The sequence below is a fragment of the Convolutriloba macropyga genome, chromosome 4 (assembly GCF_964194025.1).
Source record: "Convolutriloba macropyga chromosome 4, txConMacr16.3, whole genome shotgun sequence".
NCBI lineage: Eukaryota > Metazoa > Xenacoelomorpha > Acoela > Convolutidae > Convolutriloba > Convolutriloba macropyga.
Window position 1 is genome coordinate 26,999,226 of NC_134471.1, and position 14,081 is coordinate 27,013,306.

At 35.1% G+C, this 14,081-nt stretch overlaps 1 protein-coding gene across 1 annotated transcript; it reads right to left on the reverse strand.

The window, feature by feature from the left end:
• Nucleotides 1–228: 228 nt before the first annotated feature.
• On the reverse strand, nt 229–13,578 carry LOC142337564 (protein MCM10 homolog). The gene is made up of 3 exons (XM_075386889.1): nt 12,906–13,578; nt 8,506–9,739; nt 229–658 (listed from the first exon to the last, which is right to left on the reverse strand). Exons 1-3 carry the CDS (start codon nt 13,561–13,563, stop codon nt 382–384), a joined length of 2,169 nt encoding a protein of 722 aa, XP_075243004.1. The 5' UTR covers nt 13,564–13,578; the 3' UTR covers nt 229–381.
• Between the last annotated feature and the right edge of the window lie 503 nt (nt 13,579–14,081).

A 14,081-nucleotide genomic window follows, 5' to 3' on the forward strand; every position in this document is an offset into this window, starting at 1 on the left:
TCCTCTTGTTTATATTGCTGATTTCAATTAATAATTACTGTCCTGTTTTTCATATAAATTTTATAATTTCGTTTTTACGACCTCTTCAGTTGCCGGATTTGAATGCACTTTCAACCTAATCTAATAATAAGAGTTGGCACGAATTACGTACAAAAAATTCCATATTAGTTTCGCCCTTTCTGTTCTCAAAGTCCTTTTCTGTTCTGTTGTGTAGTCAGATTAAGCATATCCAGTAGAAATTTCAATTCAAAGAAACAAAGCACAAAAATTAATCAAACTTCAGCTCACAATTTCAAATTCAAAGACTTTTTTCAGCATAATTCATACTAAAATAAGAAAGAGGTACATGTTCCTTTAAGTTCTAAGCTTGACTCAATAACCTCAGTTCAAAGACGACGATGTCTGTGTAAAATCCTCTGCATCTGCAATTTTGAAATATTCGGTGTTGAAAATGGGCAGCTTGTTATTCTGTTCGATCATTGGAGTCCTGTCGAATCTCCTGCCCCCGCAACTACTACAAGGTTGGGTAGGATACCTTCTGTACGAGATGCACCTGGTGGAACAATCGGAACATTTGAAGAAACGCTTCGTCTCCTGACTCCAAGTGAAGTTGTGGTTGTCCACTTTGCATTTCATGGCTAGGCTCGGGGCAATATAGCTAAAACGACAATTTCCCTAACTCTGAATCCAAATTTATGCTTGAAGACAATTAGAAAAAATGAGACCTGCCCAACTATTTCTGACTATTTCTGTTGTCCCTACATTTATTCTCATCAGAGAGTTGCCTGCAAGACGAACTATATTTCATCAACCTGATTAGATTATTGCACCGTACTCTATCTTGGTCTTCCGGAATCAAAATTGAAGAAACTACAGAACGTACAAAATGTTGCAGCTCGTTTTGTTTTCAACCAGCCTCGTTTTTCTCGAACAAGCGAGCTAATGAAGAAATTACACTGGCTTCCGATAAAGCAACGAATCCAATATAAAGCTGGCTGTTTGATGCACAAAGTCAAACATGGAAAACCCCCGACATACCTTAAAGATCTTTTTCAATTGAACTCATCGTCTTCGAATCCATCGCGGCGGGAGCTTTTTCGGGTTCCAGCAGTCAAAACAAACTACGAGAAGCGTGCTTTTATGAATAGTGGATGCTACTACTGGAACAGCCTTCCTAGTTATGTTCGCAATGAGTCAAATTACAAATGTTTCAAGACGATGCTCAAAACTCTACTATTTTGTCTAGCCTACTAACTGAACGAACGCACTTTTGAGATTAGAAAAGGTGCTAAAACCATCATCATCATCAACCTTTATGGGAGATGTCATTAAGCAAGGCAAAAACTAAACAAATTCTGGTTATACCAATTAAACCCAAAGAAAGTTGGAATTAAAAATGCAACCTAAAAATTATTTTAGAAAATAATAAGAATGAAAACTTCAGAAGTAGTTTACGAAAAGAATACCACACGTTGATTCAATACTTTATTTTGAACTAATAATTCGTTAGTTAAGGCTATAGCTTTCAATTGCTACAATGAAATTGCACGAAGCCCTAACCTTGAACATGAATTTTCGGATTTTATTTTTTCGAAAGCAAATTGAACCACGCGTTTAGAAACCATGATCGAAAAAAAGCGCCATCCGGGTACCGACTATCATTGAGAAAAGCAAGGAAAATCTAGTTCAATTTTTGAAATTTACCCATTTTTCGCTAGATATCCTGAACCTAAACCCGCAATTGACTATTCTGATGAGAGCAAAAACAGTAACTTCATAATCCCGACTTAAAAGTATTGTTTTTTTTCATAACAAGCTCCATTTATCCCACCGAAACATAATCAGATCAGCAACTCTCAAAATTCTGTTGACTTCATGAAATATTCAACAACTAAGAGATGCTCAACTTTTCATTAGGTTTGTCTGCTTTAAAAAAATCGTGAATGTTACTAAAATAAAAGTTTATCGTGAGTGGTATTCGATACCAAACAACTTCAAATTCAAATAATAACTTCTCTGATCATAATTTTCCAACGTCGCTACTCCACAACCTTGGCTTAATAATCTACCAAATTAAGCAAAACGGGAAAAATAAACCTTAAAGTATTCTCAAATTAGGACAGCCGCATATACCAATGGAGTTAAGACAACTCTTGTTATTTTCTTGTTCGAACCGAATGAACAAAGACTAAAGCAAGTAACAAGTTTTCACACTTAATAGAAAAAAAGACAAACAACTATAAAATTTCTCAAGCAGAAAAACAACGATTTGATGGAGTAAAAACCTAATTTTGTCAGATGATAAAAAAATATTCTGAATTAAACGTATATTTAACTTCCAAAACCAAACTTCCAACGCAGAGGTCCTTCGGACCGGAAAAACTTAGAAAGTGATTATCCAGCATTCTTAACTTTTATTTAGATTTTGCATTTTCAAATAAGAAGCTTTACGTGGGCTCGAAAAATTTATCAAATAATATTCATTATTTGATTTCTTGACACCTGATCTAATTATCCGACTGAAATCGAGGCAGACTACTAATCAGAAAGAAAAAAGTTCAGGTCCCGAATAAAGTCCCGAACAAGTCCCGAATAAAACTACAACCCAATTTTCAATACCTTTTAGGAAACCTCAGCCTTTGATAAAGAGCAGAAGAAATGAAGATAGAAAAACGAAAAGAAACAGAAAACACCATAGGACAAATGAAAACTCCATATTCTCCGAAACAAAGTGATATTAAATTTATTCAAACAAAATCACGTTAAACAAATTTACAAAAATTATCACCAAACAAAAAATTTTCGGATAACCACCAAGCAAAAAATGAAAAAGCGCAAAAAAAAACAGCCAATCCCCAAAACTCAAAAGATTACTGAAAACTAGTGTCATCAAAGCTAAAAAAACACGAAACCTCATATTAAAAAACCTAACTGCATTTTAAAACCAGTAGCCACTTCAATAAACTTGAATAATTAAAACTTGCTAGAATCGTTTCTTAATTCCACTTAGCAATAACGTTGACAATGTCTCAGTTGGCAAATTCAGCAACAAAAAAAACCACTCAGGAACCATTATTTCCATAAAAATCTGTAGCGATCTGTTATTAATAAGAGCCACAGACAAGACAACAAAAACAGATACAGTCATACCTCAGACAAAACCAGTATTTATGTGAAGAAACTTAAACCACCAATGACTAAAATACTAAAGACTCACTTTGTTTCGCTAGAAAGCAGCTGGGGGATCTGCTTACCGTGACTAAAACACAGAGTCGAAAATAAAAGCAAGAAAAGAGGCAAAACGCAAAGATCAAAAATTAGAAAACAAACGATTTCGAAGGCGTAAAAGCATAAACTATTGAAACGAAAAAAATGCAAGTTCATCAGTAGCCTTCAGAAATTGCCTTCGAAATATTCTTTTGCTGAGAAGAGTTATTAATAATACCAAAAAAGAAAAACAAAAGTGCAAAACAAAAAAAAAACAATATATCGAAGCCACAAAATCTTAGGTTATTGACAGAAACTATGATGTAAACTCAATTATTCCACGTTGGAAAACCAAATGGTACCCTCTTTAATGAGATTTAATGATAAGAAAAATAAAAAAATTCACCAAAATTAACCAAAAGACCCTAATGTCAAAATCATAAGAGAAAAAAAGCTGCCCCAAAAAACATTATATATTAATTGTTCCGACCCCACTTGTGGGGGGGAAGAACTATATACTCAAATGGGTTTTTTTTGTTCCGTGAATTTTGGCCGACCGATATATTCATCGTAGAGAAATGTGCGTGGTATCATTAAAAAGCTCGTCCAGCGTAGAATTCGGAATTAAAAAGATTTTTTTGAATTTCGTTTTTTTCGAGGAGTTATCGAGGTTTAAAGTTTCATGTGAACACTGGATATTTGGTTCACTTTTACCGTAATTTTCGTTCGAAATAACGTTTTTTCTACGAAAAAATGTAACTCAAAACTACATTTCACGCCATAAAGTAAATCAATTTTAGGTTTTTAATAGACGAAAGGAGATAAAAAAGACTAGTTCTAGTCTTAGAGGGAAGTTTAATATAAAAAAAATCGAATTAGGTTTGGGAGCTCTTTTTTTTAAAATTTTGCAATTTTTATGTTTTTTCAAGTCACCTAGAGACTACTAGACACTTTTAATATCGAAGTTCCGTTAATGACAAACCTCTTTTACGATCAAATGAAGCCCAATGAACAAAAATTGGTTTCGAAGGGATCGCTCATGTTTTTTTTTTGGACTCGTATCTCAAATTTCGTAATTTCAAATGAAATTTGGATTTATTTTTTGAGGGTGTTACTAAGGTTTTATAATCCTATGGCATAAACTTGTTGACTAAAGGTGCAATAGATTTGCTAATGAGCACAAAGTGAACCTATCTAGTGCTGTAACTGGACAGCTAATGGCTGTTAAGACTTTGAAAATAAATTTTCGAAAGTTTTTTAAAATTAGTAAATCATAAACTTAATTTTATGAACTGTAAGTTCGTCTCAGTAAAAACAGGATTGAACTCCTTCATACCACTGCAACATAAGTTAATCTCATTGGCGGCTTTATCAAATAACTATTGGTTATACGTCTTCAATGCCACAAGATTTCAAATTTTTAAAAAAATTTTTTGGACATTTCGTTTTATTGGTTCATTTTGAAATCTTATCACGTCATCTTAATATTGATGGCTACGTCTTCCTTTAGTGAAGACGTCCAAAGTATCATAGATAAAACTTTCTGAGAAAAAAATATGGTTTAAATGGCTTCAACACTTTCTTCCGTTTTTCTAAAGAAATTTTGGTTTTTGCCTGTATTTGTTGGTTTTTTTCATAGTCATAAGACATATTGTGATGTCTTATTGATTATCTAGGCATCATAAACAACCTTGTTTTCACATTGTGGCATAGCTGAGCGTATTCATTGAATTCCTATGAAAGCTTTTGAGTTTAATGGATGTTAAGACTTTAAAATATTTTTTTAACATAAATCAATCTTTAGCTTATTTTCGTGGATTGTAAGTCAGTCTCGGTAATGACAGAACCGCTTTTTTTTCTACATCAGCAACAATTTATCTAGTTAGCGGTTTTGTCTTCTAACTATTGGTTTTTTTGACTTCGGTGCACGAGTTTTCATAATTTTTATAATTTTTGGATCTTTTTTAGTAATTTTGGTTCCTTTTGAAATCGTATTACATTATCCTAATATTGATAGCTCCCATTGGCTTAATGAAGACGATCAATGGATCGTTGAAAAAGTTTTCAGAGAAAAAAGCTTATGGTTTAAATAGCTTCGACACTTTCTTCTCTCACTTTTCTACCGAACTTTTGGATTTTGCCTGTTTTTGTTGTTGTTTTCATAGTGAATGACTTGTTGTAGTGTCTTATTGATAAATTTTGAATGACAAACATCCTAGTTGTCACATCATCTAGGCATAATTTAGCGTATTAAATGCCTTCCGTTGAAAGCTGTAGAATTTTTTGACTTTGATACTATGGGTTTTCTCAAAAGTTTCGTGGTTTTGATGTATTTTTCTTTGCCATACGACTTATTGTGATGAGTTATTGATGTCACATGAATGAAACCTATGATTGCTATTTCATCGAGGCAGAATTTAGTTTGTTTAATCAACTTAAAATGTAGCATTTTTTTTTAAATTGAAACATCTATTTTTGTTATCTCTTCATTTGGTTGAGTCAAAAATGTAGATGAGCTCGGGTCGGAACATCATGTGCGAACGCACATTAACGAGCCGCCTTGTTCCTTTTAAAACGTCAATGGGACTTTTTTAAATGAGCCAAAGCGACAATAAAAAAAAAACAAAAATATCAATAATTCAACAAACAATCACAAACGTTTATTGAAACCATAGAGATAGATACAAAGCCATCAAAATGATTTGTTGTCGATTGATTGGTTCGAAAAATAGCATCAAAGCACCTTTAAAATACATGTATCAGATTCAGTAGCATTTGCAGAAAAGAGAAACAGCAAAAATAGTAGCCAAATTGACCAGAGAGAAACAATTAATTATAAATTTGAAAATTTCTGTCCGCTTAAAAGTAGTTCGAAAAAATGTTACGCTTAAAAAGTACTCATTCTTCTTCTAATTTTATTGTTCTAGCGTTACCAAAACTATTGATTCAACTTGACATCTCATAATATTAAAAAGTCGAAAAAAGTCAGGAAATTTGTGGCTCCTCGATATAATGCAAATCATTTTGATCGTAAAAACCAAACGTGGTAAAAGCAGCTTGACCAGTAGGTAATACGGTTACTAAAAACACGCAATTGTCACTAATGTTAATATATCTGCGCAAAATATCAAAATTGGGAAAAAAGTAGTCTAAAAGTGAACGTAAAAGTTACGGTAAAATGCCGAATGTTCACAAAAACTTTTAAACGTGGATAACTGCTCGAAAAGGACGGATTTCGAAAATCTCTTAATTTTCGATTCGCCTCTCGACGCGCTTTCTAATGATACCACTCATGTCTTTCTACGTCAAATATATCGATCTTCCAAAATTAACAGCATTAAACCAGTTAAGCATAAATCGCCCTAAAAACTAGTATAACAGTCAAATCTGTCTATCAAAAAGTCAACACAACAATCTGGGCCAGACAAATTTTATTGCAGTATCCAGTCAACAGTTGTCTGCTCAAATAGTTCTTATATCTCGACGAGTAATACAATAAAGTCTCCGTCAATTTGAAATCAGAGGGAAGGCTGCACGTGAGTAGTGATTTACAAACTTTACAAATTTGAAAAGCGACGCTAAGAGAAAGTAATCATATTGCCCATACAGTGCTGCACTCTACTCATATCATGGTAAAATGCAAAAAGCCTCAAAAGGAGAGAAAAAGTTAGTGATCAAAATTTTTGTTCACGAGCTGCTTTTGAAGCAGTTTTTATTTTAACTGATTTTAATTGACATTAAGGTTGTTTCGATAAATTTTGTCAATTGAAAGAAGTTATCTGTTTTTATTGCGTTCAATGGCATTGAATGGAAAGCATAATGCACGCTAGCACTTCTAATTTTGTTTTTTTTTGTTACGAGGTAATGTTTTTGGCAATGGGCCTGAAAATTTAACCATTTGTTGAAACTTTTCTCAATTTCTTCTCAACTAGAGAAATTTGTGAGCCTATTATGCATAATTCAAATTCTTAGTTGGCAATTTGCAACATCTCGCAGGGTAACAACTTGGCACACATTGAAGGAACAAAGCGGTTTAAACATCTTTTTTGTTAAAGCGGAAAACGAGGATGAAATTTTTTGGCACGCTAATGAAGAACGAATCATGCTTTAAATGCAGAGTTTTCTTTACGTAGCTTTTAGGTGTGCCATAGTATATAATAAAGCATATAACTGCAGATAATACGAAAATAAATTGAAATAAAAAGAAATTTTGCTATGAGTTCTTAATAATACACGTGCACATATAAACGAGAAGCTTTCTCTCGTGCAATTAAGGATAGGATTTTCTTTGACCAAAAGACAACAACTCAAATTGAAACCAAGATCCAGTGCAGTATCTACCTTACCTAAAACAGTTTCGAGGTCAAAAATTCAAGCGGAAGACCCACAAAGTTGTCCAAAAACAGTTATTCACCGATGGTTTAAGAGATCCCAAAAGCTCACTGAACTGACTCACGACACTTTTTCATGCTACGAGGGTACAGTCAGACGAGTTCTGGAAAAATATGACATTTTTCGAGAAATGCTCCAAAAAAGTCAGTTTGAAGAAAAAGCAAGTGTTTTTGTTCAAAAATGGTGTATCAATATGCTCAAGAAGACTGTCTCTTTCTGATATAATGTTGCTTTTACTAATGAAACTAGAGTACGCATCTCCAGCGACAGAATTGTTTGATTTCTTTAAAGAAATGGTACGAGATTTCTGGAAAAAACAAAAAGGTGAGTTCGGACAAGCTTTCGGTTATTTGGAAATTTTAAATAATTACAAGGAAAAACGGCATTTTCAGGGCCTTATTTTTCAAGAAAATGATGCTCCGATGCATAAATCAGCAATCATCGGCACTTCTTTTTTCAAGAAGAAGGGAAAGAAACCTTCAAAGGCCGGCATATAGCCCAGATCCAGATCTAATTAAGAAGTTTATGGGCCATTTTGAAGCAGCGATTACGAAAACAGACAGGTGTTGAGAAAATTCAGAAAAATTGTCGGAAAATTGAAACGAAGTTGCCTCAGATGTCGTTAGCAACCTGTTTGAAAATTATACAAACCGTCTGCTAGACGTTAAAAAAAACTAGACGCGTTGAGAACAAATTTGAACACATGTTAATTATATTTGATGTTTATAATGGTTTTTAAAAAATCTTCACGTGTACGTAGGTTTTTGACACCACAGGGGAGTTTTTTTGGTTTTGTTTGCTTCGTTTTCTCAGTGGATACTAGTTCAGTGGCTAGTTTTTTGGCAAAGGCAACCTTCAAGTAGTTTCCGAAATTGCTAATTGAACGAGTAATAATTTGGATCTTACCAGCATTGTCTGCATGTGACAGCTCTGACTTTGATCTCCATTGTGGAAGCCAACCGCTCTTCAATCTGCTCTTTCTTCTCTCTGATATTAAAATATTTTTCTTCGTGCTCCCTCTCCATATCGTCCAACTGCGTCGAAAACTTCGATTTCAATTTCAGGACATTTTGGATCAGGTTCTCTTTCTGTGAATTTACACAATTCACTTTCTGTTTTTTGATCGCAGGCATCGATGAGCTATCCGACTCCGTTGGCTTTTTCGTCGTCGGCAAGTCGTTGCTTCTGTTCATACTAACACGTTTCATTATGTCCTCCTTGCGTTTCCCCTCCCCGCTCGATTGCAACTTAGCAGCAGCTTTCATTCTTCGTAAATCGCTCAAAGTGACAGAGCTCGAAACCTGATTTATAGAAGCCGGCAAGCTGTGAGAACTTGTAGAGCTATCCAAGATACAAAGGGTATTCGAAGATCTATTCAGATCTAACAAGTCAGTGTTAGACACACTACTTTTAGAAACTTCGTTTTGAGTCTTCAGTTTGTCAGAATGCTGGTTCAACAAATCGCGTGCTGAAAATTTCTCCAAAACCGGACGTTTGATAGCAGAACTGCGCGTCGAGGGCGCCTCATTGTCAGCCTCGTCCTGACTGCGTTTCAAATTCAGAGCACCCAAAGTTGGTCTTTTCAAAAGGTCTTCGATGGAAACACTAGTACCATCCGGGTTCAAAATATTGGAATTACCTTGGGTAATGTCAAGATCACGGGCTTGAACCCCGCTACTTGCACCTACTGCTGGTGGGCCAGAGCTCTGCGCAGAATTTTGATTGACAACAATAGAATAGGATGACATATTGGGACGTGTTTTTATCTTCCTATTACCAACGGTTTGGTTTTCATACAGTCGTTGTTTCCCTGTATGAATTATAAACTTATTTTGATTGCTCTCTATCATTTTTGCACGTTTCTCTCGCTCTTTTAAAGGCTCTATAGGCACAGAAGTCTGCAGATGACTTCTTCTAGACGTCGATTGTTTATAGGCTTTTAAAATGTGGAACTCGCAGTAATCTCCCATTTTTCGATTTATTGGCATTTGACATCTTTGCCCAGTCTTTTGAGCAGTGGCCATGCAGAATCCAAACTCCAGACATCTACCAAGCACCAGAATACACCTGGCATCGTTCACACTCATGATTGGCTCGTCCTCCAATTTCAAGTTAGGGTTGAGAACACCGATAAGAACACCTGTCAGACAAAATCCAGAATTATCAATGCAAGAAATATCAAACTGCATAAGATTGCAAACTTAAAGCAATATATCCGAATTTAATTGAAACTAGAGTTCTATGTGCGATATACGAGTAATTTAGTTAACTTTAATTAAAACTTCTGTATTCGTTCAAAATTAAAGATTACATAAGATAGCCGGGATTCATAGATCAGCCATACGACTTAACAGACCATGATATTCAGAAAAACCTAAAAGACCTAAAAATTACTCTGGCGAAAGAACATTTACAAGAAATACAATTTTCGGCTGAAACTAATTGGAAAAATTCTAAAACTCAGAATTTAGTAAAAGTAAAATTAGAAACTAGGAAGAGATCATTGTAAAAGACCTCAAAATTTTCCTTTCTTTCTGCTGTCATTTTGAAAGTTCTAAAAAGTACAAATTCTTTTTGACTTTCTCCGACGGAAACCTTTATTTCTGTTTATTTAGAATTTTGGAAAGATAATTTAAAGAAGAATGTTTTTAGCGGATTGATGTAAAATAACGTAGAGCCATATTGTTCTCTTCGTCCATTATGACCCCCTGATTTATAACTTGTATCGTCATTAAAAGATAAGAAACTTGTATTGACTTTTACCTTGGGGTCATATCAATTGACCACTTCTAAAGTCATTGAGGGTAATAATCATTAATACTTATGAGCGTTCGGGGTTACGTGTTGAATGAGGTAGAGTGAGGTGAACTATTGTTGCGCGGGCATAAGCGGGAAGGGGTCAAACTCTCTGCACACCGTGAGACAAGATCTCTCAGGCTCTAAGAGAACTTTATGTCCTCTGGGCTTTACCTGTTCATCCCGTTTTTTAGGATGAAAAGTTAAATGTTCAAAAAAAAACATAACTGGCAGATTGCCAGAAAAAGCCGCATTAGCTTCGTAGATCTGCAGTCTCAAAAAGATAGTAACAGAAACAGACCAAATAAATTCTTTTTGCATAAATTCTTTTTGTTAAATTCTGAGATGTGATATTTTGATTACGAATCTGTATGAGTAATTGCTGCTTCTATTAGCTGCTCTCCAATAACCTTCAATAAAAGTGACAATCACTCACTTGCCCCTATCTCTCTGAATTTAAGTAAGGAAAAGTCAATTTCAGAGTGAGGAAGTCATTTTTGAGAGCTAGGTAAATCACGTGTGACCAAAAATTTAATCACGCAAATGAAGAAAAAAACGCTCTCCACTAAGAGTGAAAAATAACGTCAGGCACGCAATTCAGTTGAAATTGCATGACCGAATGAACAAAAAGCAGATTTGAAGTGATTCAGAACCAAAAATCAGATCCCAAAACAATCGAAAAAACAGTAAAAATCAATGTCAAAATACCGCATGTCAGCAAAAAAAAACCACTAGCGAGAAAGCAAATTTTTGTTCAAGCGCCATTTTCTCGCTTAGTTTAAAATTAGAGCATAAAAATTTTACGCCACAAAACATCTCGCTTTTTCGCTCTACTTACTGTTCCGGCGTGACCAAAATCATCACTCCAATGATGATTTTGTTGAAATTGCATGACCGAATGAACAAAAAGCAGATTTGAAGTGATTCAGAACCAAAAATCAGATCCCAAAACAATCGAAAAAACAGTAAAAATCAATGTCAAAATACCGCATGTCAGCAAAAAAAACCACTAGCGAGAACGCAAATTTTTGTTCAAGCGCCATTTTCTCGCTTAGTTTAAAATTAGAGCATAAAAATTTTACGCCACAAAACATCTCGCTTTTTCGCTCTACTTACTGTTCCGGCGTGACCAAAATCATCACTCCAATTCGACTTCAAAAATCATAAATGTGTGAATAGATCTTAAAAAATAAGACGACAGCGCCCCAATACAATTCAGACTCTGTGAATTGTAAAAAACAAAGATAATGCCAATAATAGCCCCAGCTTTCGCTGTGCGGCTATTAAAAAGAACGATCAAACGAAAAGTCGGTAGAAATCGCATTGGAAAAATGCTATTTGCGCAGAAATCGCGTCACACGAAATCGCATTAAAAAGACCAGCAGGACTAATGTAAATGCTAGAAAACATCATTTCAGAGCAATTAAGTAAGACGTATTGTCTGAAAATCACAAGACTTATCAAGAAAACATGAAGTCCTCAATTGGTTTGGTTTTGAGATAACAGGAAGGTAATACATTAGGAGAAATGTCAACTTTTGCTCTTCATTTTGTCATTTCCACTGAGTTGCGCGTTTGTTAAGCCCCATGGACTTAGATTTTCAGCACCTTTACTCAGACTTTCAAACAATGACAATTCCAAAAAAGTCCAAATCATTCATAAAAATTGTCCAGAAATAAGCATAAAAATATCAACAGGGCCCGCAAAACTGGCTGAAATTTAATGGATAGCATTTAAAAATAACTCCCTATCACGTATTAATTCACAGATGAATCAATGAACAACTTTATTCGTAGAAAAGTTGTATAAGCGCACGCAGAAAACTGAAAATTAAGAGCATTAGAATAACGATTTCGACAATCCTTTTTGATGGCTTCATTCACCATAATTCAGCCCATCATTAACTCCATATGCGGGAGAGCAGCAGCATAATATACATATTGACGTTACGCCGAAACAAGTGACACGTGAAAAGTGGGCACTCTTCAGCCTTAGCTTAATGTCGATTTTCCATGAAACTTATCATTCCTAAACAGATGGCCTCTTTTCGTTATGCGAAACAAAAGATGTGATGCAAACCCGACTTCTGCCGAGGAAGAACAAAGGGCAAATACAGGCCCAGGCATATCGTAACAAACCGAACTTTCAGACAAGGATTTTCTATGACTGACGTCGGTAAAGGATGCTGATTACGTTTGGTGGCATCACCGCCATCACATTCAGTCAATATTGACTAATGATGGAAATTCAGCACAAATATTCATAATAAAGCAGAAGTACACTTTTTACCAACACTAAATGGGACTTCAAACGGCATTAGCCACAGGAAATAGGCCACAACTCTAAACAACAATAGCTTAACTGCATTATTTCAGAGAAAGCACAAAAGTTGAGCGAAGAACTCTAGACACGTAGCACATTTTAGACCACTGTTCGAAGGTGCATAACCTAACAAAACAATTGCGCTGTTGTAACAAAACAATCGTATAGTTTAACATATACAGACGTACCTTCTCCTTCGCGGTAAAGATTTACGTGGTCAGGATGAAACACAGTCAATCGAAGAGAACAGCATCGCAAATCTGATACCAAAAATGTACACCAAGATTTGTCATTATTTCCTTTTTTAGGCTGATATCGTTTCGATACCACTCCAAACACAACAAAATTAATATCTGACAAAGCATGATTTCTGATTTTATCTTTCAGGTAACCCAGTTTCACATTTTGCTTGCCCTCCATTTTGGACTTTAAATCTTCTTGAGTTAAACGAGGATTTCCAATCGTGAATCCTGAATGCACATCAAAATATTTCGGACCAGAATAATTCTCCGCAAATTTGGAAGCTGATATTCCTTCATGTTTACGGATATTTTCAAGGACGCGAGCTTTCTTCTGTTCTAACTGCTCATGGACACTTGATGACATCCGTTTAGTCTGATGAGTCATCGAACTTAATTCTGATTTTTCAGAACTCTCGATTTGAGGATCTATTTCGTCAAGAAAAGGTTCATCCTCCGATTCGTAATTTTGGTCGGTTTTAGAGCTGTGAGTAACTAATGAATTGCTTTCAACAGTTTGAGCTTCATTCGAGTTTTCGTCCTCGTAAGATGCGAATGCTCGCATCAATTCTGCATCTAAAGCGTCATCGTCTTCAAAATCTCCCATGGAAAACCTGGAAAAACGCTAAGAATAGCGAAACATTCATTCGTACGCAATTAATAAACACACCCGGCAGATTGCCGAAAAATAGCCGCCGTTGATTCCAATAAGCATGATTGAGATTGAAAGAATAGATATTGAAAAAAAAAAGATTTTTGAACAAAAACATTTTTTAGTCCGATTTATTTTGATGGCATTTCGTAGTTGAACATACTTCTGTTTCTTAGAGAGAGGCTACAGGGGCTACTATCAATACCAATAAGCATTAGAGAGAGGTAAGTAATACTTATAGGAACGCCGTTCAAATAGCGGGCATCTAAAATTGGGCTTTATGGGTTTATCCCGTTTCTATTTCTGACTTCAATTTTTATACTGACTCTGTTCATTTTGAATTGCTTTGCTGAGCAACTGATGTTCAAACCCACTTTTAGCAGAATGAGAGAAGAGAGAATCTAGCCTAGAGAAGTAAAAAAGATTTCACACAAAATGTTGAAAAAGCGACAAAATGAGGTAAAGCGAAACAT

Bases quoted from the DNA above. Each gene is read 5' to 3' on its own strand.
- LOC142337564 (XM_075386889.1), bottom strand. From the start codon at position 13,563: ATGGGAGATTTTGAAGACGATGACGCTTTAGATGCAGAATTGATGCGA. The intron at 9,740-12,905 runs GTACGTCTGTAT...TTTGTCTGACAG, and splicing joins TCTTTACCGCGAAGGAGAAG to GTGTTCTTATCGGTGTTCTC. The intron at 659-8,505 runs GTAAGATCCAAA...TTGTCGTTTTAG, and splicing joins GTCACATGCAGACAATGCTG to CTATATTGCCCCGAGCCTAG.